The sequence below is a fragment of the Lithohypha guttulata genome (assembly GCF_036872675.1).
Source record: "Lithohypha guttulata strain CCFEE 5908 chromosome Unknown scaffold_5, whole genome shotgun sequence".
NCBI classification, from domain to species: domain Eukaryota; kingdom Fungi; phylum Ascomycota; class Eurotiomycetes; order Chaetothyriales; family Trichomeriaceae; genus Lithohypha; species Lithohypha guttulata.
Window position 1 is genome coordinate 235,091 of NW_027042754.1, and position 22,272 is coordinate 257,362.

At 49.0% G+C, this 22,272-nt stretch overlaps 10 protein-coding genes across 10 annotated transcripts; 4 read left to right on the forward strand and 6 right to left on the reverse strand.

The window, feature by feature from the left end:
• Positions 1–531: 531 nt before the first annotated feature.
• RPL16A (60S ribosomal protein L16A) lies at positions 532–1,340 on the reverse strand (the record flags this gene model as incomplete). The annotated part of the gene is made up of 4 exons (XM_064900859.1): positions 532–667; positions 724–1,036; positions 1,125–1,260; positions 1,320–1,340. 4 exons carry the CDS (start codon positions 1,338–1,340, stop codon positions 532–534), a joined length of 606 nt encoding a protein of 201 aa, XP_064751935.1.
• A 210-nt stretch (positions 1,341–1,550) lies between these two features.
• On the forward strand, positions 1,551–3,256 carry IPI3 (Pre-rRNA-processing protein ipi3; the record flags this gene model as incomplete). Its single annotated transcript, XM_064900860.1, has 2 exons — positions 1,551–1,566; positions 1,605–3,256. 2 exons carry the CDS (start codon positions 1,551–1,553, stop codon positions 3,254–3,256), a joined length of 1,668 nt encoding a protein of 555 aa, XP_064751936.1.
• A 471-nt stretch (positions 3,257–3,727) lies between these two features.
• Positions 3,728–4,017, forward strand: ATX1 (Cytosolic copper metallochaperone; the record flags this gene model as incomplete). Its single annotated transcript, XM_064900861.1, has 2 exons — positions 3,728–3,815; positions 3,866–4,017. 2 exons carry the CDS (start codon positions 3,728–3,730, stop codon positions 4,015–4,017), a joined length of 240 nt encoding a protein of 79 aa, XP_064751937.1.
• Positions 4,018–4,352: 335 nt separating this feature from the next.
• Positions 4,353–5,574, reverse strand: LTR64_006532 (uncharacterized protein; the record flags this gene model as incomplete). Its single annotated transcript, XM_064900862.1, has 2 exons — positions 4,353–4,805; positions 4,897–5,574. 2 exons carry the CDS (start codon positions 5,572–5,574, stop codon positions 4,353–4,355), a joined length of 1,131 nt encoding a protein of 376 aa, XP_064751938.1.
• Positions 5,575–6,280: 706 nt separating this feature from the next.
• LTR64_006533 (uncharacterized protein) lies at positions 6,281–8,051 on the reverse strand (the record flags this gene model as incomplete). The annotated part of the gene is made up of 3 exons (XM_064900863.1): positions 6,281–7,551; positions 7,611–7,835; positions 7,886–8,051. The coding sequence occupies 3 exons, from the start codon at positions 8,049–8,051 to the stop codon at positions 6,281–6,283; spliced, it is 1,662 nt and encodes a 553-aa protein (XP_064751939.1).
• A 923-nt stretch (positions 8,052–8,974) lies between these two features.
• On the reverse strand, positions 8,975–9,651 carry LTR64_006534 (uncharacterized protein; the record flags this gene model as incomplete). Its single annotated transcript, XM_064900864.1, has 3 exons — positions 8,975–9,130; positions 9,211–9,298; positions 9,350–9,651. 3 exons carry the CDS (start codon positions 9,649–9,651, stop codon positions 8,975–8,977), a joined length of 546 nt encoding a protein of 181 aa, XP_064751940.1.
• A 461-nt stretch (positions 9,652–10,112) lies between these two features.
• Positions 10,113–11,674, reverse strand: LTR64_006535 (uncharacterized protein; the record flags this gene model as incomplete). The annotated part of the gene is made up of 3 exons (XM_064900865.1): positions 10,113–11,172; positions 11,277–11,590; positions 11,654–11,674. 3 exons carry the CDS (start codon positions 11,672–11,674, stop codon positions 10,113–10,115), a joined length of 1,395 nt encoding a protein of 464 aa, XP_064751941.1.
• A 1,089-nt stretch (positions 11,675–12,763) lies between these two features.
• LTR64_006536 (uncharacterized protein) lies at positions 12,764–13,456 on the reverse strand (the record flags this gene model as incomplete). The annotated part of the gene is made up of 1 exon (XM_064900866.1): positions 12,764–13,456. The coding sequence occupies one exon, from the start codon at positions 13,454–13,456 to the stop codon at positions 12,764–12,766; it is 693 nt and encodes a 230-aa protein (XP_064751942.1).
• A 2,828-nt stretch (positions 13,457–16,284) lies between these two features.
• LTR64_006537 (uncharacterized protein) lies at positions 16,285–17,500 on the forward strand (the record flags this gene model as incomplete). The annotated part of the gene is made up of 2 exons (XM_064900867.1): positions 16,285–16,751; positions 16,807–17,500. 2 exons carry the CDS (start codon positions 16,285–16,287, stop codon positions 17,498–17,500), a joined length of 1,161 nt encoding a protein of 386 aa, XP_064751943.1.
• Positions 17,501–19,438: 1,938 nt separating this feature from the next.
• LTR64_006538 (uncharacterized protein) lies at positions 19,439–21,506 on the forward strand (the record flags this gene model as incomplete). The annotated part of the gene is made up of 2 exons (XM_064900868.1): positions 19,439–19,517; positions 19,939–21,506. 2 exons carry the CDS (start codon positions 19,439–19,441, stop codon positions 21,504–21,506), a joined length of 1,647 nt encoding a protein of 548 aa, XP_064751944.1.
• Between the last annotated feature and the right edge of the window lie 766 nt (positions 21,507–22,272).

Below are 22,272 nucleotides of genomic sequence, written 5' to 3' on the forward strand. Positions count from 1 at the left end.
TCATCCATGTCGTGTTAGACTTGCTGGAGTAGAAGTGTGATTAGATGTAATGCTCGCGATTGTCTAGAACAAGTCAGCGACACAGAAAGATTAGTAGATTTAGTTGCTGCTCATGAGAAGGTGCTAGACAAGAACAACATTGTGTCAATAGTGATCCTCAATAGTGACTGACTCGAGTCAGTTAGGACACACTTTAAGGAGAAACTGCGAGATTCGGAATTGTTTTGTGCATTTGAAAGCATCACCATGAGCAGGTTCCGCTCCTGCTATATTTCGACTTCTGAGGACGCAGCCTCTTAGTCAGAGCTCTTATCATATTCAGCCATAGTTTTCGGTCCTCGAATGAGCTGCCATGTAGTCTCAGCGTCAGTCTCACAGAGAGCCATCCACAACGAGATTAGAATCAGGTAATGCTAACCCTGCCACACCAGTCCACCACTTCCGAGCAGAGCGTGAGGGACTGAAAAGGTATATCTCTTAATGTCGTATCTTGCATCACTCCACAGAAAATCCCACGCCAGCAAAACAAATTTAGTAACCAAGTTCGGCGAGAGCCTTTGCAGTCTTGTCGTCGCTGGAAGTCTTCTTGGCCTCGGCGAGTTGTCGTCGTTGAGTCTTCTTTCGTTCGTAGTATGCGGCGCCCTTGGCTTTTCTTCTCTCCTCGAGTCTATGACACTGGTCAGTATATTCGTCCACTCTCCATTCTGCAGGATAAGCTCGTACCTTGCAACAACGTCTTGGTATTTCCATCCGACCTCGTGCGACAAGCGGCCAACTGTGCAGAATTTTCGACCTGGCTTCAATCGGAGTACTCTCAAGGCTTGTGGGACGACCATTCGTTGCTTCTTGTCGTATGGAGGTGGGACACCCTCAAAGACCTTCAGTCTCTCCATGGCTGCAGCACCTCGAGCGGTCTTGTGTGGCATCATGCCTCGGACGGCCTTGTAAAAGATTCGTGATGGGGCTCGGAAATGGAAGGGACCACCTCGTGTTGGGTTGTATCTGGTGATCTTTCGGAGGTATGCATGGTACTTCACTGTACAGCGATATTGTTAGTATTTATTCAGTCTGCCACAGCGTTTCGCGATCTCCTCGTATCCTTCGCTCAAGATCTGCGGACGTACGTTTTGCTCTGAAGAATTCGCCGGAGATGTTGAGGGCTTCACATCGTACAACGACGATCTTCTGGCCATTGAGAAGCTGCTTTGCGACTGTGCTAGCCAGACGACCCAACAGGTGGCCCTTGCCGTCGATGACAACCTGAGTCCACGTTAAATCCTGTCTCTTTCTTGTCGGTCTCGCTGTATGTGCAAACTTACGACTGGCTCGAAGGACGACATCTTATCTGGACGAATGTATGGAAGCGTGTAAGGGCAAAATTGTCGATGTGTTGGACCGTCCGCGAGATGTGCGAAGTTTGTGGAGGTGCGGTAATGTTGCGCCAAGAATGCATTGAGAGCCTCAGGCAACAATATGATCTTCTTCCGGGCAGATAAGTGGATCCGACTTTATGTAGGCAACTTCTAGGATTTTTGCGTCGAGGCCTCTGCATGAGGGACGACTTAGGTATGCAAGTATAATGTTAACGGAGAGCTTCGTAGCAGCTACCGAGACTGTGAAGCCGCCTGCAGTTCACCTGAGCTCAAGTTTGAAAGATGTAGGCATCTTCTTGCATGAGTTTCAACCACAACTCGCTTTGCGACAAGGTTACAAGAAAAGCTCATCCGCGCAAAATTGCCTGGCCATAAGCCACAACCACATTTTCGCAGCACAAGTTGGGAAAGCTGTCGTCAATGTCTACAACAGAGCCAAAAGTAACCAGGAAGCGACGGTCCCACTTCCGCAGAAGATCTCGAGCTTAGCTTATGCCGCCGAAGCTGCAGTACTGGTTTTGGGTACACAAGATGGAAAGCTCATGCTATGGGAGACTGCGACGGGCAGAGTTACCACATCTTCTGCATCGCACATCGAGGAAGTGACATCTCTAGCGATAGCTTCGGATGGCAATCATATCTTGTCCGCATCTCCGGACTCGACTGTCCATGTCTGGTCAATAAAGAACCTAGTATCGATGGGGGAGGCGGAAAGCTCATTCTTGACGTCGACAGCCAAGCAGGATCCTGTTTCTACCTTTTCTCAACACAGATCAGCTGTTCGAGCACTGGCGGTGAGTCATTCACACCAAGTTAGCACTACTTTCGTCGTTTCAGCTTCAGAAGACAGGACGTGTTACGTCTGGAACCTGGCAAATCAGCAGATACTGCGGACCTTCTTGCTAGCCCAAGCCCCACAATGTGCTACTCTTGAGCCTGGGGATAGAGCTGTATACTTTGGTACGGAAGAAGGAGGCGTGCAGCAAATTGACCTTCTCACACAACAAAGCAACCCGGCCTCGTCTATTCTTGACAATGATGCGCGAATCGCCAGCAATGCCTTTCAACTGACCCCAACAGATGTATTCTCCAGCAACCAGGGCGCTGAAACAGGACCAGCACAATGCATTGCAATCAGCTACGACGGCACAAGACTGCTTACCGGACACTACTCTGGCAAGATAGTTCTCTGGGACGTGCCAAAGCGTCGCCAGCTTGGTGATGTGCCTGGCTTATCAGGTCAATCTGTTACGAACATACATCTCTTGCAACCCGATGGTTTCGCAATAAATGGACCAAGATATTCGATACAGAATGTCGTCAAACCACGTCTTGAACTCAATAGTTCGGTCAATCACGATGCATCATTAGCCATCCCTGCCGATTACACATTTCAGGCCCAGATTATGTCAAGCCAGCAAGAGTTATTGGACGAGATCGACCTCGCCATGATATCTTCTTCAATCCCGCAATCAATGCTAGATGCCGCAGTACAAGCCTTGCTGAGACACAAAACTTCAGGCGGACAATCGAAGAATGAGGATTCATCTGACTCGGGCCCTAGCAGTTCCGATGTTTACAAAGTCGAAGTCATGGAGAAGGAACTAGCTTCACTGAAAGCGCAAGCCGCAGAGCACGCAAGGCTTGACCAAGAGCGATTCGAGAGGCACATGGCTCGAAAGATTAAACGGGAAGCTATTGGTCTCGAGAAGCGACAAGCTTTCTTTGTGGCGAAGAAAGCTGGAAAGAATGGTGACGAAGCCATGAAGCCATATATGCAGCGTGAGAAAGAGATCGATGCTGAAAGCGATGAAGAAGTAATTGCTCGGAACCCAAAGAGCAATGGTCAACATGCTGACTCTGACGTTCCGATGAAAGGATGAGGAGAAATGATCATTCGTCTTTGACCGATATCCAGGCGCGTCAGGGTCTAGGCTCACGTGCCTCATTGCACCATTCTTTGGTGGCGCCGTTGTCCGGATTGTGGGCACTTACAGGCTGATGCAGGCGCATCCTGGCTTGCAATTCAGCCCCACCAATCTTCACCGCAGGAACATCGTTTGATTAATGAGCAGGTTTACAAATTAAGGATTATGTGCTCAGTGTCACCTTTGCCGGTCATTGTGTGAGACGTATGAAATCTCGAATATAGATCGTCGTCTGTTATTGACCGCCTGAGAACAAAGGAATAGCAGTATATTCAGAAAAGCTGCGACTGACTTTCAAACCTCTTTGTCGCGCGGTCGTCAATTCCGCGATACCTCCCAGTCATACATTTCAACCAACAAATACCTCGAAATTGAATCAGAAACTCTTCCACATTCTTACCGACAGTCTCAACATTAGCAATCACTATGTCTGAGCACAAGTACAGATTCAACGTGACCATGACCTGCAGCGGTTGCTCAGGCGCTGTGGAACGTGTATTGAAGAAGCTTGATGGTGAGTACCCTCCTTTGGTCTACTCTGCTGTCACTGATCAGTATCCATAGGTGTCAAGTCATACGACGTTTCGCTCGACACACAGACAGCCGACGTTACGACCGATGAGAGCCTATCCTACGAACAAGTACTAGAGAAGATCAAGAAGACAGGGAAGACAGTCAATAGTGGTGAGGCCGATGGTTCGCCCATGTCTGTATAGGAGACAAATCCCTCAATCCAGTTCTTTGATATCCTAAGCTCGAGTTCTTCCTCCGTCCAATTTACCTTCGTCCTTCATGCTTTCGCGTTCTCCGGACTGTCGACCAGCTCCATACCTGCTGCACTCTACTCTATTTTTGCCGGTGTAAGCTTTGAAGAGGAAGGGAAGAACACATATTCAGGTCTTTTCTGACGTATCAAAGTGCTTCTTTTCGTGTACCTTTCTCCAGTGAATGTTGATAACGGTAACGGGTGAAAAGTTTTAGGGACGGTCTAGCTGCGACAAGAACTTTACCAAAGCCTTGCGTGCCAGAATGCATGTCGGGTAAGTTACATTCACAGCCTTTGTGCCGTCTGCAATGCTCTTTCGAGGAAGATTCCGTCATCTAGGTCATCTCCAACTTGTTCTGCTAGGCTGAGCACTCGCTTGGGAACTGACGTGCTTAGCTCTGCATCCTCCTCTCCATATTCACTTTCCTCCTCATGATTCTCTTCGTCATCCTCCATGTCAGTCACAATCGCATTGTCCTCGCCGTCCTCATCGTCGAGTTCTGATACTGCATGGTTGTCCCCAATTTGGTCCCTGGAGAGCAAATTGCCAAATTCTTCTTCAGCCTCCGCATACACACGACGGGAGGCGAACCAGGGCCAAATCCCAACCAGAGCTCGTCGATCACCACTTGGAATGTGGTAGAGCACAGGAAAGCAGACGTTTTCAACCATCAGACAGACTTCTTTGGCTGGATACCATTCGGGGTCATCCTCGTGGTCTGACAAGTTTACCATGCGCTGTTTAAGCCGTCCAGTGTGTGAATCGACTTCCAGCATCCGAAATTTCACGCGTTAGCAGTGGTCGCGAGGTACGTAAAGCCATACTCACATATAGGATGTCTATGTAACCAGTTTCGTACTCACCAGCCACATAGTCGCCAGTTATTTTTGCGCCGATGATCATCCTGGTGGTTACGGCGCAACGTGGTAGCGCACCATTTGCTTCTCGATAGTCATCCTTTTTCGGTAAACGTCTCATGATGGACTGATCCCTATCTCCGCGCAGTAGATCAACCAAATCTTCCATGTTTGGTAGAGGTCGAGGGTCAGGCTTAACGATCCAGATAAGGTGCTCTAGAGCTAGGAGTTCATGCAGAAGTGGTTGAAAATAAGTCACAAAGGTCCGAGCCCCAAGCCATGCGTGTTCAATGTCGAAAAGCCTCGTCGCCCGTTCTCTAACAAGGAGTGGGAACTTCGGCATCCTTGCAGGATCACTATGCGTTCTGGCCACAATCATGTTCACATACACGACCAGATTGTTCTGGAGCAACGGCATGGCCTGGTCGCGGAAACGCTTGTTCACCCAAATCAGACTGACAGCTTTCTTGAGTTTCTCGAACGACTTCTTGCATCGGTGCCAGGATACTCGTCTTTGCACATGCGTGGCATACTCCGGGATGTGCCTGTACGAAAGATCTGTCATGATAAAGGCACTGATCATACAGGTCAATTCGGCAGGCAAAGCCAGCAGCCTCGATGGAGACGTCTGAGTGCTGAGTACGGCCATCCTGTGTAGAAGACGACTTTCTTCCTCAGTTTTGTGTTAGTTGGATTTGGACCACGTGTATACAGCTGGTATCTGGTTCAAAAGAGTTCATAAAATTGTACCTGCTCAAAACCAAGAGCGTCCAGCAGCCTATATATTTAATCCTCCTATGACTACAACCATATCCACATCGAGTTCACAGTGAGCCAGAAGCGTGGCAAATAGAGGATGAGTTTTAGCTGAAAGACGAATTCTGCGTGGATGAATAAAAATGCTCTTGGAGGCTTATTCACTTGGGCAATTTTATTCGTACCAACATCAGTTTTGATAATTTGCTGCATTCTATGTGGTCAACCTGGAGGATGTAAATATACCGAAAGGTTCGGTCGATTGAGCCATCAGTACTACATGCGAGATCGTAGATGTAGGCGGTATGAGTAGTCAGGAACACGAAGGTGTCGTGGTTGAACAAAAAAGCACTGGCGGATTCTGTAATTACAAGCGTAAGGCCGGTGTCATGTCATGAAAACACTGAACCAGTATCATATGGCCTCATGTATTATGTGCACCACAAGTTGGATCTCAACCAAGGAGAATTCAGCAGTGTAGGCTACCATGTTGGCCCTCAGAATCATACGCGGCTGGGGAGGAAAACATTCAAAGCAGTATAGTTGTCGTCGTTCTCTATCTGCAATTCTCTACTTCATCACGCCAATCCGCTCAACATCTAGAATAGACTTCGAACAGCTCGCTTCCAGAAGGGCTGTCTTTGATCAACCCCATCGTGGTACTTTCCCTCCAGCGTTCCTTCCCTCAGCCCAGCGTGAACATCAATCTCGCTAGTGCTGAGGTAAAGCTTCCACCTGCCCGTCTGCATACCATCCTTGATCTTCCATCCAACGTAGAAAGCCAAGGCGACTGGGCCGGCAAGATAGCTGGAAAAGAAGCCTTCGGCATCAGGCTTGCCACCCACAGGGAAGAGGGAGACATAGAACGATGCGACAAGCGCAAGGATGTTTATGCTCAGACCGATATATGAGCCGATGACACCCATGGCGGCGCGGTATGGGAGTTGCTCGACAGTGTGGCCGGAGGCTTTCCATGCTGATCGGAAACGGATGTGAGCAAGACAGATTGAACCCCAGACAAAGAGGAAGGACAAGCCAGTGAGGGCAAGAAGCCATCCGAAGACCTTGCCGCTAGCACCTTTTGCTTCACCAACGTAGGCAAGGCAGCCGAAAGCAAGTTGAATGATCACACAGTAGAGCGGACGGCCTTTGTTGTCAATATACTCTAAGAAACGCGGTGCCATGCCTCGGCCAGCGAGAGCCTGCATTGTCCGGGTTGAGCCATATGCGCATGAGTTTGCGACACTAATGACTGAGATTGTGATGACCGCATTGAACACGGACGGAAGACCTGTGACACCAGCCTCTCGGATAGCCAAGACGAAGGGCGAAGCCTTGGTATTTGCGCCTGAAGAACCGAGTAGCCCTGGGTTGTTGGAGGGAAGGATCAGACCAAGAAGGAAGAGCGAAACGATATAGAAGAAGGCGATACGCCAAAAGACCTGGCGGGTAGCTCTAGGCAAGCTCTTATGTGGTTCCGCAGCTTCAGCAGCAGCAAGGCCAACCATCTCTGTACCGCCGAAGGCAAATGCAGAGACAACAAAGACACTGCAGAAACCTTTGAAACCGTTGCGGAATGCACCAGGATCGTGCCAGTAGCGAGCACCGATGTATCCTCGGTCGTCAGTCGGGACACCACCGCAGTTGACGATGATGGCGAAGATAATGAACCCACAGCATGCAAGGATTTTGATGACAGAAAGGAAGCACTCAACCTCTCCGTAACCTCTTACGCCAAAGAATTGAATGACGATCAAGAATACGAGGAAGACAGTGACCCAGACAGCCATATGTATATCTGTTCTCCAGAATTCGATAGTGATGGAGGCAGCGACGAGCTCGAAAGGAAGGACGATAAGCCATCCGAAAGCTGATCGATCTGTTAGCTCTCCGCAGATCACATTCACATAGACCTTCTGAGGGACTCACCATATTGCCAGCCAGTAGCAAAGCCCCAAGACTCATCGACGAATCGACAGGTATAGGTAAAGAAAGCACCGTTGACAGGATAGAGGACAGCAAGTTCACCAAGCGCTTGCATGGTGCATAGCAACATGAAACCTGTAATCATGAAACCGAATAAGAGAGAACCAGGACCACCTGTGCGAAGTGCACCACCTGAACCAACGAAGAGACCAGCTCCGATAGAACCACCTAGGGATCGTTAGCTTGGATAGAATGCAATCATCGAGTTCATAACTCACCGATTGCAATCATCTGCATGTGACGGTTGCGAAGCGTTTTATGCAGACCTTTGACTTGGCCCGTTTGAACGCCATCTTCAGTGACGGTGGTGACAGGGACGATCTTCTCATCATGGTCGTTCTTCTCAATGTCGACGACCTCACTGGTCGCGTGCGGGGTATGCATGGCCGCAGTGATAACAGAAGAGGTTATATATGGACGTGACGAGCTGAGAATATGTTGATGCGCTCGAGCTCGCCTTATGTATTCGCTCGTCCAGCTTGCTGTATCTGTCCAGCGAGATCTGTGCCACACCAAAGGCTCTAGATGCAGTGGATATGTCGTACCTAGCAATACTGTGATCTGGGGTCTAGTGCTCTTGATGAAGTAACACAGATAGTGAATTATGAAATCTGGCTGCCCGGACCAATCAGAACATGGAAACCTCGGTCGCGTCGCGTGAGCAGGCGTCGGAGAGTGTCATCTCGAGATCGGACTATACCAAAAACGGTCGCGTTCCGAGCTTGGCACGTGTAGATTCCCACAAATTGGCAAACTTTGGCAAGGCCGAAGAAGCTTGCTTGGCCTTGCTTGGGTCCTTTCGCTCGCTTTTCGGCGGTACTGGGCGGGTTCCTGAGAAGGTCTTGTCCGCCATCTCGAAGTTACACATCCACTCGCTCGAGTCTAGGTCGTCGCCATGGCTCCTTGAGCAATGATGGGACACGGATTTATCTATGCCAAGATAAGATTGATATTCTATGCGTCTTCGAGAACAACTGAGGCGAGAGGAAGGTGACATCGCGACTGATGTGGCTTGAGATTCCATTGTGCGCAATCGCTTGATTCTCTTTCTCGATTCGTACTCGGTAATGCGATATGCAAGCCGCACTTCTTGTCCTGTTAGCCTCTGTTGGCGCTTGAGCACAAGAAGCAATTCTCTATGCAGGCACAGATTAGTCTGATATGGTGGTGACCGTCACTAACCGACGATAAAATGATCCCGCCGTTCGAGCATTCACGTCGCATTTCATCACCTGTTTGGGAATCGCTTATGCGACCTGGCACTTCAGATCACTGGCAGAGTTCCGAGCACATCGTGTGCGTTTCGACTATATGCTTGCCGCAATCAAGGACATATAGACTCCCCAAAGCAGGCCCACGCAAGAAAGGAATACAATACGCTTCTCAGCAGGGACGAAACTGAAGCTGATGATCGAAGCTATCGGCCATATCTTGTAGCTGTTGAAGATGATAGGGAAGGTCTCCTGTGTCCGAGTCAGTACTGCACCTAGGACGGCAGGCTCGCAATTCCAGTATCAATTCCTGCATGGGACTCCAGACTGACCGTTCTAATATTCTGTGCAATCTGTTCCTTCGCTTGGCCTTTGAGGACACCGATGAGGAGAATGAACGCAACAGTATTCAGCAGAGCCCTGAACGACCATAATCAACACTCGTACGGCCAGTGTGGTAGAAGGACGTACCCCATTGTTATGCAGTCGATGAACCATTTGGTCAGAGTATTCTTGATATTGAGCTTCCTTGGCCTAGGTGTTGTGTCATGTTTTTCGTCCTCTTCACCTTCTTCGGCCGGTCGTGTCAAAGGCAGTGGCGGGCTTCGATCGCGCTCATATGCTGGAAAGGCTCTAGGGCTGACTTTAGCGCCAGTATCTTCTGTGAAATTGAGATCTACTGACCTTTCAAGAAGTTGCTGCCATTTGAAGTTTGGTGGCGCGGTAATAAAGCTGATGACCACGAATCGCAGAAACTCCTTTACGTCGAACATGAACGGAACCTATTCACGTCAATACCCGGCAGACTTAGCGCTTATTGTGCGCACCTTCTGCTGGTAAGCGTGAGTCAGCTGTGCGAGTACATTGGAGCAGGAGGATATCGTGGCAGCTTGCAAAGAAGCAGTGACAATCGGTGCCGGCATATCTCAGATCGTGCTTTCCTGATGCTCGGTAGCTCGTGCTCGCTGAAGAAAGCAGGCTCAGAGACTACGGATTGTCGACTGAGAAACAGATATTTCCCCTAGGAAGACGTGCACATAGATACACATCATATTCGGAACAGTTTCGCAGTTGTGTCTATATCTGTCGCGTGAAGGCAGCTAGTAAGCTTCGGACAATCATGATGAGCATGAACAGACTCCGTGCGGAGTGGCGCTTCGAGCGCAGCTCCCGTGTCGATCGACCAACTCATTGATGCCCGACAATCCAGGCAACAAGAGTGTTCCAGTTTGCTTCATGACTGGGATTGTGCCTCATTACACATGGCTAATACCCTATCTGTCATCCTCTCTGACAGACCAAGATAGTTCTTGGGATCACACATTTTCGCAAGCTCTGACCGTGGTAGATCAATCTTTTGGCTTGCATCGAGCAGGTCCAATAACGACTTCTCAGAAAGAACCGCCTCTCGACACAAGTCATACACAACATCATGGGCTCTTTGTCTTCCTATTTTCGGTCCAAGCCCCATCATGACTGCTTCTGATACTATTGTTCCATTGCTCAGATTCAAGTTTTTCAACATGTTGGCCTCGTCGATCTCAAGACCTTCGAGATTCTCGAGCGTGTGTCTCAAGCAGGAACTGGTCAATGTGCTAATCTGCGGTAGAACGATCCACTCGATTTCCCAAGGTCCAGTAGCCCGCTCATGATCGCTGACCATACTCTCGCTCAACGCTGCGCTCAGTTGGCGGACAGTGGCTGCTTCTGCTGTAACGTAGACAGAGAAGATCGGATTTCTCTTCTGTGGCATTGTGCTGCTACTGCCTCGGTGCGGCGCGTATGGCTCTCGCATTTCGTTGACCTCCATTTGCATCTCCAACTTCAAGTCTAACGCAAATTTTGCACAGGTCCCGGTGAGTAAAGAGCATAGATGACCAAACTCGGCGATGCGATCGCGTTCTGTATGCCAGGCTATATCTGGAACACTAAGTCCAAGCTCTTTCGCAAGCTCTTCTTGACATTTCAGTCCAATATCATCACTGCCGTCTGGTGATAGTGTCGCCAGGGTGCCTGCAGCGCCACTAAATTGCAACACTAGCACACGCTTCCTGCCTTCGAAGAGTCGCTCCTTATGTCGTAGGAAGGTAGCAAGCAATCTCGCAAATTTGAAGCCAGCACTGATGGGAACGGCTTGCTGGAGGTTTGACCGTGCAGGCATGGGTGTCGTCTTATACTTTATCGACAAACCCCTCAGTGCCGCAATTATCCTGTCAAGAAAGTCTTCGATGATATTGAGCGTATCTCGAATTTGCAAAATGCTCGCAGTATCCGTCAGGTCTTGTGTAGTCGCCCTGCGATTGTCAATCACATACTAGCAACCCGAATCGACTAGACAGTCGTACATCGAGTCGCATCAAGCCATGCCAGTTGAGACAGCAGACTCAGAAGAACTTACCCCCAATGCGACCATTCGCCCCATTTCTGTCCTTCAGGACTACCAGCATTGACCCTCGCTACTAGTTGCTTCACGACTCCAAGAACAGGATATCCTATGTTCTGGGTTTGCACCTCAAGTAATTCCCAATCGATTAAGTCATCGACGTTCGAACAAGATGCAACGACAGCTTCCGCAGCCTCGCTAGGAATGATCGATAAGCGTGCTTGAGCTCTGGCGAGTCCTGCCTCGAAATCTAGGTAGTATTGAGTTCGATTGCGGTCAGACCATATCGCGGCCGTGGGAGGGTGAGATAGGATGTTGCGGAATATTAGCTGGCAGGTCAGTATAGCATATCAAGAAGCCTCAACTAAGAGTGCTTCCCACGTGGCACGTACCGAATCTTGGACAGAGGTCATGTTGACGGAAAACAATATGCCTATAATGTGGTTTCGTTGGCTTGGCTGACCGGTTAGCTCGAAGTCGATGAATTGACAACTTTACTGTGACCTTTGGTCAGTACTGGGTGAAGAGGCGATAGTGCTTCTTCTGGGAAAAGAAAGTCACGTCAGCTCCTATCACAAAGATGTAAGATTTGGAGATGGTGTTGGAGACAATTGCCAGCTTCCACGTCCTCTAAATTTCTGGACGTGTATATTCAGCTTGATCGTGCAATCAGTATTACTAAATAGTGATGTAGACATGTTTACACAAATATCCGTACCATACAAAGATAGTTGTGCTGAATGTAATCCAGCGGCTCGCAACCAGATTTCCAGCCATTGTCGTCATCCAAGATTCCGTTAGCATTGGCATCTGGTCGATTCGTACAGTACACGACCGATGCTCGAAGACTGTGCTGTAAGCTTCTGCAACATAAGAGAAGGGTTGGCAGCTGTTTCCGGGTTCGCATGCCCGTCAATAGCAGCAGTGCATTTGCACAATGGCAGATCAATAGAGCTCGCAGTGGTCGAATCAAAGTCTCAGCTTGATTGTAGATGACCAACCATGACTCTAGCAACGAGGCCAATTTTGCTTCCTGTCATTAAAACAGCATCGTTGATATTGTTCTGCAGCCCGACGCTCTGACTCATGTGCTTTTTGGCGACAAATCTCGCTCTTGTTTCGGTCATGCATGCTAGTAAAGGCAATGATCTCTTTCTGTATGGCTTCCTTCTATCTTCGTGCGTGCACCCTGCAGCGTGCCAAAGCACCACGTCAACCCTATTGAATCTGCAGTCCGTGGTAACTCGATCGCTTCCATGATCATTGATGCTGGTAGTATTGAATCGCGATTTTGTGAGCTGGGAAAGAATAAATCGATGAGGAAAGGGTGCTGGCCGGAGGTGGTGCCTGAATGGTTCGTATGTGCTGCTTATTAGGATTGAGCTGTTGTACGATATGACTAAGCATGATCAGGTGCTGACTAGTCACGCACTGCCACCCAAGAAGACTGTGGAATGGACGCTTGAATTGTTGCAGGGTCGTGCATCAGCTGCGACACATTTTCAGGGCCAGGCCGGACTCTCGATATCGTCAGGCATCGCGCTCCTTCGTCTTGAACGAGTATAGGCTTGTGAAGGTAGTTGTAGTGTATGTTGCACTTCAAGCTCAGCTCTTTCGCGTGTTTTCTCCATCTCGGCCTGTTCGCGTCGTTCTTTTTCTAATGAAGTCTGAGCACTTGCTGACCTGACTGCGCCAAAATTGCCTGCTCCTCCTCTTCCAGCAAACACGACAGGGCTGTTCGCAGAAGTTGGCGACTTGAGAGTCGCAAATGTAGGAGAAGCTTGTGGTTCGTTGCTTTGGACATAAGGCATATTTCCTGCACCTCCCCTCCCTACGCGCACGTACTGGGACGTCTTTCTTGCTTGAGCATCTCTTACAGCAATCGAAGTGTCAATGTGATCGATCTTGATTGCGGCCTTTCTCTTCTCCCGCAAACTTGATGGTTTTTGGGCTTCGAGATCTGCTGGCTGCTGCGATTGCCACGTAAAATTGCCTGCACCTCCTCTTCCTGTCCTTACATATGGGCCATAGGGCGACGTTTCGGGGGCACTGGCTTCTGACATTGTTGGCGACATGGACTCATAAGCTGAATCGTCGGTGAGGTCGTCTTCGAGCGATGTGACGCCGGAGCTCGCATATGCATCTAAAAACCATGCAGCCCAGGATTGCTGAGTTTGCAATTCAGGTTCAGCCATGAGTTTGGAAATTGCCGGGGTTTAGGTGTGTGTTACACGTTTTTTTGTGCTGGGAACAAGCTGGTCGCACGACAAATGACAGGGATGTGAAACAAAGCCTGTTTTTGGCAAGAGGAGATGGAGCTACCAAAGATCAACAGATATTTAGTGACATAGTGAAAAGTCGACAGTATATGGGTATACTCGTCATGACTCAACCATTAGTACCCGATAGACGGAAGTCGTTCAGCCAGCCCTTCTCTCACAACTTTCGACGTCCTAAAAATTGATACGCACGAGCTGTTCGCTTTTGGCATCCGGGACCAACATCAGATTGGTTGCCATGAACCACAACGCCTCGCGTACTATGATCCGGCCGCTAGCACGGGCTCTATTGAATAGTCCGATTATGTGCTGGTGGGCCAAGCCTCATGGGTTGTGGTTCCTTATCAAAACCACTTACGGAGTGCTCAAATTGGGAATGGTCATTGTGCATCGGGATATTGGCTCCAAAAGTTCTTTGGCAGTCTCATCTGTCCTCTGGTGCAATATCGTTGGCACTTGTTTGGAAGTGGTCAAGGACAATGCGCTGAACTGAGTTCTTTCGGGACCACAATCTATATCTGTGTCTATAGGAACCAAATACCAGCGCTTGTCTAAGACGAAGATACGGCAAAATACCATCTTGCCGCCTAGGATTTCTATCACTTCAACAAAGACGTTCGAAAGAAGTCGCCTTCATAGTTGGACGAACGAAGTCTTTGAGCGACCTGACTCGGATGCAGTCTATGGTATACATGTGATGGACTAGTGGACGCCTATTCGTCGGAAACACATGGTTCGTATCTTGCAATCTCGCCTAGAAGACCATCTCGCCCAGCTGGCTAACAAGGGCTGTACAAGACATGAAGATATTGAACACTTCGAGCGAGTCAAAGAGGATCATTCTAAGGTGTAGCTGAGCCTGAAGTTTGAGAGTTCGAAACATGAATCACAGCCATACAGACCTGGAAGTTTGACCCCACAAGAACAAACGATAATTAGTGCACCACCAGAATATGGTGTGCCGATCAGCGTCCTTGCTTGTAGAGAACCGAAAATGATTTTAAGACAGCAGGAGGAGCATTGTTGATCGGCAAGCACGTTGCTGTTCAGTCGCCATGCGCTAAGAATAGCTTCATTAGTGGACCACTGGCAATACAAGTATTGTAGTATATGAAACTTGGTGAAAGTCCTCACTTTGTTCACCCTGTGGTAAGGCCACGTTTCCAGCCAAATCAGCCTTGACAGACTATCGCATGGATGCCGGCTGCGGAGCATTCCGCTACTTGAGTAATTCAGGTACCGCAAAAGCAGCATTCGGCTGTGCATCGAGATTGAAACGCAAACGGATAGGTTCAAAGTAGAGTTCGGCATCATCTGACAGTGCCGAAGGTGGAGATGTGTTGACATGAGGAGGTGCAAACCCCCTCTGCTCTTGCAGCACCATTTTGAATGTTGTGCGAATCAATGCGCCTGACAAACTCCAATGGTACATTTCGTACGCGAAGGCTTCATAGTATCCAACAAGCACGACACCCAAGGTTTAACAACCACAGAGTGCGGCAGTGGACCTATCACGATATCGCAAGCGAACAGCCACTGATGCGCAATCGTGCCAGCCCTAAACTGTTTCCAGCTAAAAGTCAGGCTTCCCCTCTTCCCATATTGGAACGCCTTTGCTCAAAAATGGTTCAGGCTTTTTGTTTACAAACATTGACGAAGGATACGAGTCCATCGCGGCACTCGAGACTGGCGATTTAGATAGAGTTGTCCCTTATCTGTCAGGGACATGAAGCACCTGCTGTCTCGAAAGCCTCGACCTGGCCAGATTCAGGATGAGGAGATACAAGTTTGGCCAGACATCTTTTAGTCAGGACCTCTCCAAAAGCACGACTGCTCTATGCATGCAGCTTCCTATTCCTGAATCGCATTGCACCAATAACCCGGTTGCTCGAGGGCAGCCGCTTTGAACTCCTCGGTTGTCCAGGATGAGCCCCTGACCTTTCTCTCTATAGAGTTTTCGATCGTAAGGGCGGCTATCTGGTTGTCCTTCGGAAACTCAAGCCACTACGACTCAAAGTTGACTTGGAAGGTCCAGGCGTCTATGTGCAGCTCTCCTTTGTTCGTGGAAACGACATTGTTTACTGTTGCCGGTGCGAACACGCTGATGGTGAACGATTGGTAGAATTGTTAAATCAAGGCACGACCCCGCAAGATAGCTGGAGCTAGGCTTGCGCGCTTGATGGGCCTTGTGAGCAGCTCATCGGCATCGATCAGCAGACATCTGATGCTCCGTGAACCCACCTCTGTCAGGGTGTACATCCACCACGCACTGCGAGTAGTTACTGCCAACACGCTGCTGATCCACAGCCACATTCCTCTGACTTTAGTGACCAGGTCAATCAGCTGCGACTTTTGGAAACATTGCTCTTGCTACTTTTTTCTTTTCTGTTGCTGCAACTTTTTAATTCTTTGCGAGTCTTGGTTTCTGTTGTTCTGCAAGCACTTGACTGGGGTTCCCGTCGGCTTGTCACATCTGCATCTTCTCGTCCGACGATTGCAGACCGGACACGTCTCCCCACTGATTTGTTGTCTGCAGCTCAACTTCCCTGCCAGCGTCGATTCTTGCCCTCTTCGAAATTTACATTGCTTGGAAAGACTTCCAGTCTCAAGTCTCGTTGGCTGCGCACAACTATGGCTTCTTCTAAAGTAGCAATACCGCCCTGGTTGCTGAGTAAACAAAGCGTATTGACTGCCTCCAACAGGAACTCTCCGTATCCAGACCAGTCTCTGCAGGCTTTGCTCGCATGTCTTCTTCCCACCGGTCTCACTCGAACTCTTTGTCCTTGTCCGCTACCAATACCATCCATCGTGTCCATCGACGGAAGAGCGTCAACGCGTCGGCCTCTAGCACAGCCCAAGCCGCTATTGCAGCTGCGCTGAGAGAGAATGGCGAAACAACTGCAACGTCGGTGCCACACCGGCGAAGCATTGGATCAAAGAAACATGCCGACTCTCACTCGATGAGCACGAGGCCAAACATGCACTCCTACCTCGGCCCTGGCAGCACTGCTCGCTCAATCGAGCAGGACACATTCGAGGATGTATCTATGGACGAAGAAGAGACACAAGCAGACCAGGACTTTGTCAAGAACCGCAACAGGCGTGCTAGCGAAGGCTCGCATCTGCTAAAAGGCGGCTCTAAGAAGACTGAGCTTCGCTGCGATACCTGCGGCAAGGGATACAAACACAGCAGTTGCCTGACGAAGCACATGTATGTCGTCCATCGGCGACAATTTGCTCTAGAGGAAGACTGCTAACCTTGTCAGGTGGGAACACGATCCAGCTTGGGCAGTGACCTCGAAATTGCTCATTTCTAAGCATCAACAGGTTCAATTGCTTGAGGCTGCCTCGGTCCTCTGCAACATGACTGTGGATGGAAATGTCGAGGTCATTGAACCAGACACTGTTCACATTGATCCAAGCGAAACATCCTCAGCTTCCCCTGTCTACTCAGGATCATCTGAAGTTCACGACGACACAAGCTCAGTAGAGACGACACCTCCACCAATGAGTGAAGATGATACACCTGATCTGAAACGGTACAGTGCTAGCAGTGCAGGGTTCTCACGATCTTATCGCTCTGCAGCATCCTCCTACGTCGAATCTGCCTTCTCTCCAAACTTGTTTCCTCAACGACTTAGCGGAGTTGACTTTCGGCCGACAACTTCTGGCACAGACGATGGATTACTTGCCGCAGCTGCAGCCGGCTTGACCTTCAGTGGAACTCCAAGACCTACCACATCTGACGACATTCCTCCTGTACCTCCACTTCCACAACAATACCAATCCTACAGCAGGTCTGCGAAGCTAGACTCTATGCATAACCCTTTCAGCCTACACCCTCCCTCGTTGACACAACAGTTGTCGGATGAAAGAAATTATAGGTCCGATAAGAACGAACACGACGATCGGCACAACAACCACCTAGAAGAAGAAGGCATGTTCCACATGGAACAATGAATGACCCGGCTTCTTGATGGATACTTGGACAAATCTTTATGACACTCATTTGCAAGCATTTTCTTTGATATCTACATTTTGTAACTACAGCATTGACAAATGCCACGAGCAAACGTCCCAGCTCCGCACCTTCGTACCTCCGCACCAATGAGTTGTCTCAGACACAACGAGGTTAAAGCGACCGAGGTAGTGATGCAGCGTTGAGCAGGATGTCACGCATGATAATTTGGACGAGCACTTGGATGAGTACATTCTATAGCTTGGAATAATGCTTGATGGTCTTTGGATCTACCCATTGCTCTATGATAACAGGCGCTTTGTTGTTGTGCATTTTACCACGCCGACCTCGCAATTTCCGGAAACGGTTTCCGCAAATTTTGGATTGACTTCCTGATAGCCTTAACTCAACGAAAGCCACGAACCTTGTGATCATCCGCGTCACATGCGGAAGATCTATGACCCAATGTCGGAGCTACTGTTGCCAAATATCTGGAATTGTTCGACTCCGTTTCTCACACTTCCGCTGCGTGGATGATCCAGAACTTTCGTGACCAAGGTCGTGTTTACGTTTACAGTACTTTTTCATGACGTTCTGAGTCCATACGTTCCTGCCTCGATCTGGCTGTGCCCCTTGAGGACTTGGGTGCCTGTCTGATACATTCATCCTATCAATGATTGCCCCAAGGACTTCGCATCAACCACTCTATACCAGATGAGACAATATAGAGATGTTCTGGTTCTTGGATCATTGTACCAGTAGAAGCAGATGATTTTCATTCCTCTCGAATATATACATTTATTTGTACGCGTGACGACAAGCCACGGATACCAGCTGGTCTTGTTCAGACCTCCTCCAGCCAGACACACCAGAGTATTTTGGCTGTGGGAGTTTATGGTTTATCTCAACTTTGTTGTGTAGAGTTTGGCTCAAAGACTAACTCCTCTTCCCCAAATTGTGGGATTTGTCTTTGACGCGTGTCGCTCAACCCCCATCACTGTCAACGAGCGACGCGTCGGAGACCTGAATCGTCGATTGCATCAGAGGACAGTCCACGCTCAACAACTCCATCTTTCGTAGCTGAAGCGAAGGGCGAATATTCTCTGAGACGTTGTAAGGCGGTTCATCCAGATGATTCTTCGAAGCGCATTCTCCTAGGCCTTCGTGCCCGCCTAACTTTCTCACCTTCAACCAGCAACCTATCTGTTATAGAGGATGGTCTATTCGCCAGAGCAGGAATTCAAAAAAGGTCATCGTGGTATTTCTGATCTTTGAACTGAGATCCATCCGATGCTTGGATCTGCAATGCTGTTCTTCGAACCACGTGTTCGGCGATAACGAACATAGCATGCCTTGCCTGAGTACAGATCGTTGTGTACAACCCATCTTCAAGCCAGTTGGGTCGAGCAGATGAGCATTATAGCGAGCATAGATTTGTACCGCCAAAAACGCGATCCTATGTGGTTCTAGCTGGAAATAGAAGTCGAGGTAGCATGGACACATTGTGCTTTTGTACAGTAGCTAATTTGGGGCCTGACTCGATGTAGCGAATGACAACGAAGGCACAGAATACCTTCTGCCTATTCCGTCAGTAGTGTCTGTAAGACTGGAAAGGATGTAATCGTGTAACCAATCTCGGTCTTGCCGCAAGCTCCATATCCACTCTCCAACAACTTTGCGCTGTACTTTTGTCGTAGGCTTGCCTACTACCTCATACCTAGAGAACGCCTTGTGTGAAATCATGAATCCTCTTATCTAAACCATTCTATCTCATTGTCCTAGTTGGCGGACGTAGAAATACGTTAATGCTCCTTCAACCATGGTCGACAAAGTGTATCAAATATCTTGAGAATATGCCGTTCTAATGGTGTCGGCTCAATGAGTGTGAGTTGGCAAGCTCGTACCTCGCATGCGAATCTCGACTAGCCGCTCCTCCGACCATGTCTGGCACTTCGCAGAATCAAATCTGGTCTTTGCCACCTCAGAACCAGCAGTCGTACCCATCCTTCCACCCATATGGTCAGCATGTCTTGCTCACTCGTCCCCACCATCAATATACGTACGCAGATGTGCTTTCCGCCACTCAGACCAACCAATATGTCAATAAAATTAGGACACAACCAATCAGACGCAAAAGGGCCAGCCGGCCCAAAGTGCGCACTGGATGTAAAACTTGCAAGGTGGGTAGGCTCATTAGCAGTCATGTTCTTTTGTCAACCGGTACCTGCATTGAAGGTTGTCCACTCTCGTACTGGGACGAATCGAAGTCCACATTGTTTCGTTCCTTCTCGTTTAGTGCATATGCGGTACTGCATGGCAACCACATGGTCGACGTTGTCTAACCAGAATTGCGTAGGTAAGAAAAGTCAAGTGTGGCGAAGAAAGACCTTCATGTAGGTTACAATACCCTTGGTCTATACGGCTGTTGACGTTGTTTCAGGTCTACGATGTACCTCTACTGGCCGCAAATGCGACGGGTACGAGCTACCTGCTAAGGAGCAGGTAATCAGCAAGGTGAAGGCAGACGACGGTCCACCATCTGCATCGCCACAAGACAGTGTGGAAGTTAATGGTCGGTGCCCACAAGCACATCAAGTATCTGTACCTTCTCTGGCTGTGCAGTCGATCAACAGGGCTTTCGAAGGCACGACTCAAGAACGACGAGCATTCCATCGATTTCAACTTCGAACAGTCCCTGTTTTTGCTGGAGGGTCTGAGACCGAGTTCTGGACCCAGTTCGTCCTTCGAGCAGCAGCTTCCGAGGAAGTGATCCGAGAAGCACTCATCGCTCTTGGAAATCTGCACGAAGAATACGAGGACTGTAACGGCAAATACGATCAAGCTGCAGTCGCGTCGCCTGCTTACAACAACGCAGCCTCGCTGTATGGTCGGGCCATTGGAAAGCTCTATCGAAGGCTTGACACGGTATCCGGCGAGACAGTCAATCTTGCCATTATAGCCAGCATTCTTTTTGCTTGCTTCGAGGTTCTTCGACGGAACAACATGGCAGCAGTTATACATTACCAGAATGGAATGCGACAGCTGATGAAACAAATACACGAGCGCAGCCAACGTCAGATGGAAGAACCTGTGTCGTCAAAGGATAAAAATGCATTGGTCAGATCGGCACCGCAGGATGATTTGGATGTAATGTTGCGTGTATTTGCCCGGTACGATATTCAGGCGTGCACTTTCTCGAAACCGAAAGTCGAAGCATTGAGCATAGAACTCTCAGCAGTACCACCGAATGACATCGGCTTGCTGGAAGTGCGGCGGTACCTGGATAACTTGCTCATGGCAGTTTATCAACTCTTGAAATCTGATCTCGGCATGTTTCGATATTGGAGGTCGGGTCAAGTATCGCCTACATGGATTGAGAAACGCGACAATGCACTTTCAACGTTTCAAGGTTGGCTAGATGCTTTGGAACTGTCGATTCCATCAGATGCAGTGACCTTACAAAATCACGGCATTGTGGCTTCCAAGAGCATACTCGGACTCGTTCTGCAGGTCAGAATTGCAATGATTATGCTGCGAACATGCATAGATTGTGGACCTGAAAGCACCTACGATCAGTTTACGCCTGAATTTGACGAAATGGTCAAGAGGGTTGAGAATCTAACCACGATTCTCTGCTTCAAAGAGGCCGCGCCTCTGGACCAGGAATTTATACCGTTCAGCATGGAGCTCGGAGTTGTTCACCCTCTGTTCTTCATTGCATGGAAATGCAGGGAGCCTAGTACCAGACGAAGAGCAATCTCTGAGCTGAAGAAGTGTGGCAAGGAGGGAGTCTGGGAGGGGCCGATAATGGCTGTCATGGCAGAAAGAATTGCGGCAATCGAGGAGGAGGGAGTCGAGCCTGGCATCATTGTGCCGGAAGGACAACGCATCCACGAGATTCGCAAGTCTGTAGAGTATGATAAACGCATCATCAACGCTGAGATGAAGTTGGCGCAGGATTCAAGCTGGAAGAATTGGACAATACTGCGCGAAGGAATACCATTTTAAACAATCAGCTTCGTCTTTGCTTCAAGGTAGTAGCGAAGTGTTTGGTCGTGAATCTTGCTCTTTGCTGCATGATCAGTTGGACAATCAGCGGTGAGGATCAGTGACATTTCCAGAGTGTTGATTAGGTATATGTCTGAAGACGACCGTGTTAGAACTTGTTTGAAGGGTTGCCTCACATTGGGCACCAGTTCGGAGGTCGAAGAAGAATAAGGATGCGGCATTCCAGAATCTTTCTGCTCTAAGATTTAAGGTTCGGGGCTTGCAAGATCCTGGTCCCCTTTCTCTCTCTACCCCAGATCTTGGAAGCTCTCTCAATTGTGCCTCCAGGATTTTGAAGAGTAGCAGTTTTCGAAGGGCACAGTGAGCAACAGCCTCTAGCCGTATGTGTTCCTTAACTTTTTCAAGACTTCTGCAAAGGTGCAATTCGCACGCAAAGACAGTTCTTAGAATGTTTACACTTCCACATCTTGAAAGGTGCTGGAGACTGCATCGAGACTACCGCCTAAAAAGGACCAGCTCCCGACACCATGCCGAGCATTATTGGACGGTTCAAGTAGCCTCGTGGTTGCCAGCAATTTTAGCTCTTTGCGCGTTGTTTCCCTGAACTTTGGTGGTTATCGTCCTCGTCCTTTGAATGTTAGCTAACATACTCATTTCATACCGTTCCACGACGTGTCTTTGCTATCTCATGGCGCCGCTGCTAGTCCACGAAGATAGCGAGCACGAGATTCACGTCGATGGTGTCGATTCGACATTAATATCTTAG